General features: G+C 48.9%; 1 protein-coding gene across 1 annotated transcript in view; it reads right to left on the bottom strand.

Annotated features, from left to right (window-relative positions):
- The window catches only part of MRPS31 (mitochondrial ribosomal protein S31), a 61,610-nt gene extending 51,468 nt beyond the window's left edge, over positions 1–10,142 (bottom strand). Inside the window, exon 1 of the mRNA XM_033234336.1 lies at positions 9,979–10,142. Within this exon, the coding sequence (XP_033090227.1) occupies positions 9,979–10,127 (149 nt within the window). The 5' untranslated portion in view covers positions 10,128–10,142. The remainder of the gene's footprint in view (positions 1–9,978) is intronic.

Here is a 10,142-nt window from a genome sequence, read left to right as displayed (position 1 = left end):
TTATCTTGGGGTGGTGGCGCACACCTGTAGTACTCAGGAGACTGAGGTGGGAGGATTGCCTGAGCCCAGGAGTTCGAGGCTGTGGTGAGCTGTGATCATGCCACTGCACTCCAGCCTCGGTAACAGAGCAAGGCCCTGTTCACGCCCCCGACAAAAAAAAAAAAAAAAAAAAAAGGTACTTGCCCTTGTGGTTGGAGCCACAGGGGCCATGAGTTCAGCAGGGACTCCTGCTGGCTGCTCCAAGTTACTCTCCCGGCACTCCCTGCTCTACTCTCCTGCAGAACCAAACTGCTTACCATTCCCTAAACATGCTCTGCTGGTTCACACCTCTGTGCCTTTGCATGTTTTCTCGGACTGGAATGCTCGGTCCGTGTAGAGTGGACACGTGTCACGTTTTCTGGCTGCTTAGCAGGGTTTGAAAACCCTGCCTATGTTCTGGGAATTTCCTAACACAAGAATGAGTCCTGCCTCCCCAAGGCAGATGCCAGAGATCACACTTGGCCAGGCTTCTTTGCAGAGCAGGGTACAGGCACATGACCCAGCCTCCCTCCATCAGCTTCATCTACACAAGATACCAACTTAGAGATGAGCAATCCAAGGCAGTGGGCGCGGTGTAGAAGTGATGTATCAGGCAATGCTGGTCACGCAGGCGCCAGGCTTTGGAGAAGCAATAGTTACCAGGATGTGGCCCTGGCACAAGAAGGGGCAGCATCACAAACCATCACATCCAGAGCTCTCGAGGGGCAGCAGCAGTGGCTTCCGCTGCAGGCCAGATCTGCAGTGGATGTAGGGCCTCGTTTCAGGAAGCTCTTCATGGCACTTTATGTCCCCATCCATCAAGCAGAAGAGTCACTCCATATCCTTGTAATCCTTTTAATCAATCCTTTTTGTGCTTTTGTTGATTACAACTAAGAGCCTGGCCTAGTTGCAAGTCTTCCAGCACCTGTGGTAGTTCATACACCAATCTACATTAATCCTCTTAACGAAAGGCGACTTGCTTTGCAAAATCCATGTTCGCATGGAGGTCTCCTGTGGCCCTCCCCTGAAACCTTCTATTCCACTCCTCATTCACGTCCTCCTGTGATGCCCTCACTACCCACAAGCCTCTCGCCGCATGCCCCCCTGGATATAATTGCTTGTTTCTTCCTCCTCTGCTTGGACCATGATTTCTTTGAGGCTAGCCGTTGGCTCTTTCACTTCTGCATTTCCAGCAGTTAGTTTGGGTTGACAGCATCCAACACAGGATAGGTACTAAAGGGAAGTTTGTTACTGATAGGAAGGGATGCTCTGATTTGCTTTCTGAGAACCAGGAATCAGAAACAGGTGCTATGAGGTGGCTGCGTCTAACATAGATCTCGGTGAATGGCAGGGATTTCAACAGGTGGAATTGGTGGGGATCATCCTGCACATGACATGTAATCTGCTTTTTAAAAATTATTATATCCCTCAGCATTTTCCCGTATCCTTAATATGCTGTATGGGACATTCTCAGTTGCCCAACAACCCTTCCCTTGCTCTTCTTTTTTTCAGGTTTGGATGGTGATGTCTCCAGGAAGGTGGACCCTCCCACAGCCCCAAGGGGATGAGTCCTCATTGCTCCAAACCAGGGGTTGACCAACTGCAGCCTGCTAGCCAAATCTGGCCTGCCACCTGTTTTTGTATGGCTTCACACCATACAAAATGCTTGTTATAGTTTCAAATGGTTGGGAAAAAAAGAAAAAAGAAAAAAATTCTTTGTGCCAGATAAAAAATATATAAAATTCAACTTTCAGTGTCCACAGACACCCTGGAACATAGGCATATGGATTTGTTTCTGGTGTCTTTAGCTGCTTTGGCTCTACAATGGCAGAGTTGAATATATGTGACAGGGACCACATGCCCTGCAAAGCCTGACATATTTACTGGCTGGTTCTCTTCAGAAGAAGCTTGCTGACCATGTTCTCAAGCAATCATGCTAATGCCAATCTCCTCCAAGTGTTGATTTTTGGGAGGAGCATGAGACCTATTTCTTGGTCAATGAAACACACATGAAAGCCTGGCAGAGGGCTGCTGGGAAAGATTGTTTTCTCCGATGAGAGGGAGATATGCGAGTGTGCTTCCTTCTTGCCTTTGGATGTTGCATTTGAGGATGTGATAGGCAGAGCTGTGGCCGCCATCTTATAGTCATGAGGGAAAAGCTAACAGAACCATAGAGAAGCTACCCCAGATATTGTTGAGCTGTTAAATTAACCAGCTCTAGAACCTGCTACCTCTAGAATTTTTTAATATTCAAAGTAAATATACTAGGCTGGGCACAGTGGCTCATCCTGTAATCCCAGGACTTTGGGAAGATGAGGTGGGAGGATCATTTGAGCCCAGCAGTTTGAGACCAGCCTGGGCAATATAGTGAGACCCCTGTCTCTACAAAAAAAAAAAAAAAAAAATTAGCTGGGCATAGTGGCAAACACCTATAGTCCTAGTTACTGGGGAGGCTGAGGTGGAAGGATGACTTGAACCCAGGGGTTCAAGGCTTCGGTGAGCTATGCTCACACCACTGCATTCCAGCCTGGGCAACAGAGCCAGACCCTGTCTCTAAACAAACAAATAAACTGACAGTTGGGCATTCTGTTCATTGTGGCCAAATTCATCGTAAAGCATATGATGTGAGAAGAGTATTTCCTCTTACTGATGAACCATAAAATGTTAACCATTTATGAGCATTTTCCCTTAATTATTTGCTATTATAAGTTTTATATTTTTAAAAATATATATCTTACAAATTCAAATTTAAGGATGATTAACTATCAGAGGGAACATAGAGAAATAAAATAAAATAAAAACAAATTTAAGGCTCATAAAATATGTGCCTCAGCTAGTGCCTTCTCCCTCTCCCTCTTCGGCTTCCTTCTCCTCCCACTTCTGCTCCCCATTTCTTTCCCTGTACCATTAAAACGTTGCCAAGGAAAAGACAAATGAAAAAAATTGCCCATCCCCAAAACACTGTTCTAACAAGTCTTTTACTGGATGCAGATCGCCCTCTTAATCTACGTAGATTGACAGAAATCCAAATCCATGTTTATCTATTTAAAATACAAATTCCATTATAGTTATTAGAGCCTGGGAAAGGCAGAGGGAGGAAAAGATAGGGAGAGACCGGTCAACAGAGATGAAATTTAAGCTAGATAAGAGGAACAAATTCAAGTGCTCTATAGCACTGTAGGGTGAATATAGTTAACAATAATTTATTGTGTATGTTCAAAGAGCTGGAAAGAGGATTTTGAATGTTCCCAACACAAAGAATGAGAAATGTTTGAGGTGAGGCCTATGTTAATTGCCGTGATTTGACCATTACACATTGTATACATGTATTAATATATCACTCTGTACCCAAAAAATATGTACGATTACTATATGTCAACTAGAAATAAAAGGAACAAATAAAATAACATATAAATTCTACCTGACTCCAAAACAGACTTATGGGAGTTTTCAATAAAAGTTACATCAGCAGCCAGGAGTATTTAATGGGTACTAAAATTGCATAATCAAAAGCAAGTTTTCTTCTCCTTCTTCTTCTCCTTCTCCTCCTCCTTCTCCTCCTTCTTCTCCTTCTCCTTCTCCTTCTTCTTCCTCCTCCTCCTCCTTCTTCTTCTTCTTCCTCTTCTTCTTCTTCCTCTTCTTCTTCTCCTCCTCCTCCTCTTCTTCTTCCTCTTCTTCTCCTCCCCTCCTCCTTCTTCTTTTCTCCTTCTCCTTCTTCTTTTTTTGAGACAGAGTCTTGCTCTGTCACCCAGGCTGGAGTGCAATGACGCGATCTCAGCTCACTGCACTGCAACCTCCACCTCCTGGGTTCAAGCAATTCGCCTGCCTCAGTCTCCTGAGTAGCTGGGATTACAGGCGCCCGCCACCACGGCCAGGTAATTTTTGTATTTTTAGTCGATACGGGGTTTCTCCATGTTGGCCTGGCTGGTCTCAAACTCCTGACCTCAGGTGATCTGCCCGCCTCAGCCTCCCATCTTCTTTCTTATTAACTATAAATACATTTGAGTCAGAGATGTTTTATGCTGTTGATCCGTTTGCAACTCCAATAAACTCACTTTGTTAAAACATGCCCCATGTGGTATAAGAAGCAGGGATACATTTTCTGAAATTATTTCTCCTTTCAGTGTCATTAACCAGTCCATTGTGAAATGCTGTTGAAATAGCAAACGCTTGCTTTTCCATGCAGACATTCCATGTCTGTCCTCTCACCTCTGACCTGCGTCACACTTGCCACCCATCACAAAGCCAGCTGCTTTGAAATCTCTGAATCGTGCAATTCCAAGTGCAGCAAACAGTCACCTGGAGCAGAGAGGTCAGTGTGTTGACGTGTTTCCTATTTGGAACCTAGGTCTGAAATACTATTGAGTTGAGCTACCTCTACAGAGAGCAGTGATCCATGTCTTTAAAATGTTGTTCTCAAGAGGCCACAGGATTCCTAGGAATTTTTTGTCGTTGTTGTTGAGACAGAGTCTCACTCTGTCACCCAGGCTGGAGTACAGTGGCACAATCTTGGCTCACTGCAACCTCCACCTCCCAGGTTCAAGCGATTCTCCTGCCTCAGCCTCCTGAGTAGCTGGGATTACAGGCACGTGCCACCAAGCCCGGCTAATTTTTGTATTTTTAGTAGAGACAGGGTTTCACCATGTTGGTCAGGCTGGTCTCAAACTCCTGACCTCAGGTGATCCACTCCCATTAACCTCCCAAAATGCTGGGATTACAGGCATGGGCCACTGCGCCCGGCCAGGATTCCTAGGAAATTACACTCAGAACAAAGTTTGCATGGACACTTTCTTAATTTAGTGCCAACCAGATGATTTTTTTTTTTTTTTTTTTTTTTGAGACGAAGTCTCACTCTGTCGCCCAGGCTGGAGTGCAGTGGCCGGAACTCAGCTCACTGCAAGCTCCGCCTCCCGGGTTTACGCCATTCTCCTGCCTCAGCCTCCCGAGTAGCTGGGACTACAGGCGCCCGCCACCTCGCCCGGCTAGTTTTTTTGTATTTTTAGTAGAGACGGGGTTTCACCGTGTTAGCCAGGATGGTCTCGATCTCCTGACCTCGTGATCCGCCCGTCTCGGCCTCCCAAAGTGCTGGATTACAGGCTTGAGCCACCGCGCCCGGCCTATTCACTGGTTTCTCTTCAGATCGAACAAATCTTTCGCCTTTTACCAACCAGATGATTTTACAATCACTTCTCTGAGCATCTGAGAGATAGGAAGCATTTTAACATCTGTGTATTTATTTCTTTCTTCCTAAAATAAAGATAGCAGAAAGAGCCACTGTTGTGGGGGATTTTAAGCTGCTGAGGCGACTTTTATAAAATATTATAGAAGGAGATGTATTTCAGAAGAAAAAACTTCCAGTTCCTGCAGCCCTCTTGCCTTTTTTTTTTGAGATGGAGTCTCGCTCTGATGCCCAGGCCAGAGTATAGTGGCCCAATCTCGGTTCACTGCAACCTCCGCCTCCTGGGTTCAAGCAATTCTCTGCCTCAGTCTCCTGAGTAGCTGGGATTATAGGCACCTGCCACCATGTCCGGCTAATTTTTTTTGAATTTTTAGTGGAGACGGGGTTTCATCATATTGGCCAGGGTGGTCTTGAACTCCTGACCTTGTGATCCACCCGCCTCAGCCTCCCAAAGTGCTGGGATTACAGGCGTGAGCCACCGCGTCTGGTACCTCTTGCTTTTAATAAGAAGCCTCGGCTGGGCTCGGTGGCTCATGCCTGTAATCCCAGCACTTTGGGAGGTTAAGGTGCGCAGATCACTTGAGGTCAGGAGTTTGAGACTAGCCTGGCAAACATGGTGAAACCCCGTCTCCACTAAAAATACAAAAAAATTAGCCAGGCATGATGGCGGGCGCCTGTAATCCCAGCTACTCAGGAGGCTGAGACAGGATAATTGCTTGAATCCGGGAGGCAGAGGTTGCGGTGAGCCAGATCGCGCCACTGCACTCCAGCCTGGGCGATAGAGTTAGACTCCGTCTCAAAAAAAAAAAAAAAAAAAAAGCCTCTGGAAGAGAGCACTGCACAGTGTGGCAGCTGAGCACCTGACCTTTGGAGTTAGACAGACTTTGCTGAGTCCCTGCTTTTCTCTTAGCACCTGTGTAATATGGCCTCTCAACACCTTGGTTTCTTCTCCAACCTCATTCTTACCAGCCATTGGGCTAGGCAAGGGGACACAGCAACTAAGTTGGACAGAAGACAAATGGATGAGAGTTTGTGCAAAAAAAAAAAAAAAAAAAGATAACTTTGTAGATTATGGATTAAAAATCTGAGCAAAATTCCGATCATTTCTCATAGAACAAATTGGGAGGTGTGGAGAGTAGAAATGTGGAAGGCTTGGGAGTGATGAGAGTTTGGAACAGCCTTTATCAGGACAGGAGAGGAAGGGGCTCAAGGAAGACACGACAAAGCACTAGAGGCCAATGGCTAGAGGAGAGCACCATGCGCCCTGCATGGCGGACTGTTCCAACAGGCTGATGGACAGGGGGTTCAAAGGAACCGGTGATGCAGTCATGCTGTGGCTGGGGTTTACAAAAGGCTAAGTGACTCACTAAAGGTCACACAGGGACATTAACACAAACATCCTGGCCCCGAGTCCAGTGCTCTTTCTAGTCTAGAACAGGGTCCTTCCATTTTTTTTTTTTTTTTGAGACAGGGTCTTGGTCAGTCGCCCAGGCTGGACTGCAGTGGCATGAACGTGGCTCACTGCAGCTTCAACCTTCCAGGCTCAGGAGATCCTGCCACAACTTCCCCAGTAGCTGGGACTACAGGCATGCACCACCACACCAGGTTTAAATACATTTTTTTGTTGTTGTTCTGATTTTTAGTACAGACAGGGGCTCACTGAAACTGCCTTTGCAAAAATCATAACAGAAAATTATGATGGTGAAAGAGATCTGACCTAACTGACTCCATCTTGCTTCTAACCTCCAAACTGTCCTTGTTCTGGGCGTAGGCCCAACTAACTTTGGGAGGAGCTTAGTTGACAGTTTAGTGTTGAAACAAAGATGATAACAGCCCTTTCCCAAAACAAACACCCTTCCTGCCTGGGGAGGAGGCTGCCTTGGTAGGACTAACAAATTAGCCACAAGTTTACAAATTATGGTTTAGGAGTCATGCAGCTGGAGGCTGCAAGATTCTAAACCTCCCCAAATTGCTCCTCAGGATGACATCACTATTGTAAAACCTAAGATCAGAGATAAGATTGAGATATTTTGCAGACCCTGTACTAGATGGATTCATCAGCTGGCACTACCCAGATTGATAAACTGGCTCATCTGGTTTTGTGGCCCCCACTCAGGAACCGACTCAGCTCAAGAGGACAGTTTAGACTCCCTATGATTTCATCTCCAACCTGACCAATCAGTACTCCCACTCACTGGCCCCCTAGCCACCAAATTATCCCTAAAAACTCCAAACTCCGAATTCTTGGGGAGATTGATTTGAGTAATAATAAAACTCTGGTCTCCTGTACAGCTGGCTGTGCGTGAATTAAACTGTTTCTCTATTGCAATTGCCCCATCTTGATAAATTGGCTCAGTTGAGGCAGCGGGCGAGAAGAACCCACTTGGCAGTTACATCACTACGTTGCCTAGGTTCGACTCGAATTCCTGGGCTCGAGCAATCCTCCTGCTTCAGCCTCCCAACATGTTGGGATTACAGGCATGAGTCACTGCACCTGGCCAAGTCTGTCCTTAATCGGGGCTCTTTTGGGTCTCATTTTCCTAAGCTGCAAAAGCCATTGGACCAGGTGATATTGCCAACCCCTTTAAGCTGATGTAACCATAGTTTCGGCTCCTGGGTCTGCTTTCAATTAGTTATGTTCCCCATCACTTTGGACAAGTCATCCCAACTCCCTGGCTTGTTTCTGTAACTCGATTATGGTCCAGAAGCCCAAGTTCTAAAGTGCTGATTCTGATGAGGGCCCACTTACCAGGCACTCTGATCCCATCACAGCATCTACCACAGCCTGGGAGGTCTATTCAAGTGTGCATTCATGTTAAGCAGTAACACCAATCAAATCACTTAAATAACGTAGGTAATAATCCAATAGCACAGCCAGACATGGTGGCTCACACATGTAATCCCAGCACTTTGGGAGGCCGAGACGGGCGGATCACGAAGTCAGGAGATCGAGACCATCCTGGCTAACACGGTGAAACCCTGTCTCTACTAAAAAATACAAAAAACTAACCGGGCGAGGTGGCGGGCGCCTGTAGTCCCAGCTACTCAGGAGGCTGAGGCAGGAGAATGGCGTAAACCCGGGAGGCGGAGCTTGCAGTGAGCTGAGATCCGGCCACTGCACTCCAGCCTGGGCGACAGAGCGAGAATCCGTCTCAAAACAAAAACAAAAACAAAATTAGCTGGGCGTGGTGACGCATGCCTGTAATGCCAGCTACTTGGGAGGCTAAGGCAGGAGAATCGCTTGAACCCCGGAGGGGGAGGTTGCAGTGAGCTGAGATTGCGCCATTGCACTCCAGCTCGGGTGAGAGAGTCTAAAAAAAAAAAAAAGAAAAAGAAAATAATAATAATCCAACAGCACATCCAAACAAGGCTGAAAGTTGTAAAATAAAATTACACTGTGTGGAGGGTGTGTGTGTGTGTTAGAGACGAGGTCTCTGTCATCCAGCCTAGAGTGCAACAGTGCCATCATAGCTCACTGCGGCCTCCAATTCCTGGCCTCAAACAATAATCCCGCCTTGGCCTCCCAAATAGCTCAGACTAGAGGCACGTGTCACCACACCTTGTTTTTTGTTGTTGTTGTATGTTTTTATGAGACAGAGTATCGCTCTGTGCCCAGGATGGAGTGCAGTGGTGCAATCTAGGCTCACTGTAACCTTCACCTCCCAGGTTCAAGCGATTCTCCTGCCTCAGCCTCCCTAGTAGCTGGGAGGCTACCGCACCACCACGCTGGGCTAATTTTTGTAATTTTAGTAGATGGGGTTTCACCATATTGGCCAGGCTGGTCTTGAACTCCTGACCTCAGGTGATCCGCCCACCTCGGCCTCCCACAGTGCTGGGATTACAGGCATGAGCCACCATGCCCGGCTAATTCCTGTATTTCCATACTCAGTTGTATCTCCTATTAGGGCCTTGAATCCCGAGTATAATTTTGTACTCAAATATAATTTATAAATAAGGCCTCAGCCTCCCAACAAGGTCAAAGCAGCTAAAAAGTCAGTCCTCTCAACCATTGACATTCCCAGCCCCCAGCCCTCAGTCCCAGCCCAGCGGGCTAACTAGGGTCCGGTCGCAGAGAGGGTCTCAGGGATCCCAGAGGCGGGAAAGTCTCCGGAGGCGCAGGCCCCGCTCTCCAGCTTCACCAGGGTCGGCGGCAGCGCCACACCGGGTCGCGGGCTGGGCTATGCGCGCCGCGGTCCCACGCCCACTTCCGCTTCCCGTGCTGGGGGCTGTGGCAGGGCCCGTAGGCGGTGGCGGCTCCGGGTCCCGGCCTGGGCGCGTCGCTGCGCAGCCCGTCGCCCAGCCGCAGGGGCGCTCCTGAGCTTAGCTGGGCCGCCGCCCGGGCTGCCTGCGCGGAGGGCGGGGCGGAGGGCCGGCCGTGGCCGACGTGGGTGTTAAGTGGCCGCCCCAGCCGGCGACCCGGAGCCGAGAGCGGCGGCAGAGCCTGAGCGGGACGCGGCCACGCCGGCGCGGCGGTGAGCGCAGCCCGGCCTGGCGCCTGCAGCTGCACAGAGCGCGCCAGGCGGACAGAGCAGGGCACGGGGCGGGCCTCGGTGTCCGGGTGGCGTGACCTTCCCGGGCGGCGGGGGAAGCAGCTAGCGTAGCCGCGCACGTGCCGCGGGACCCAGAGAATCTAGGGGTCGTCGGCCCCCTTCCCGCAGTGCCCACCTGGTGGGAACTTTTGTCCTTCTTTGCCCCCAAGTCGTGTCATTTGGCTGCGGTGCTCCGCGCCCCCGGGACGCCAGTGCTGGGCAGCACGGAGCGGCTTCTGAATGGAGACTTGCAGGCTGTCCAGGAGTGGGCGGCTGGGCAGCGGCGGCGAGCGTTTAGGGCCGGGCAGAGAAAGTTGGAAGTCGTCTCCCTGACCTGTTCCTTGCGAGGCCCGGGAAGACACGCGCCTGGCCGGGTCCTTGGCAGCAAAACTGATTTGCATCTCCACGTTTTACTG

This window comes from Trachypithecus francoisi, unplaced genomic scaffold (genome assembly GCF_009764315.1).
Source record: "Trachypithecus francoisi isolate TF-2019V2 unplaced genomic scaffold, Tfra_2.0 Contig01461, whole genome shotgun sequence".
Taxonomy (NCBI): domain Eukaryota; kingdom Metazoa; phylum Chordata; class Mammalia; order Primates; family Cercopithecidae; genus Trachypithecus; species Trachypithecus francoisi.
This window is presented reverse-complemented; position numbering and strand designations above follow the sequence as displayed.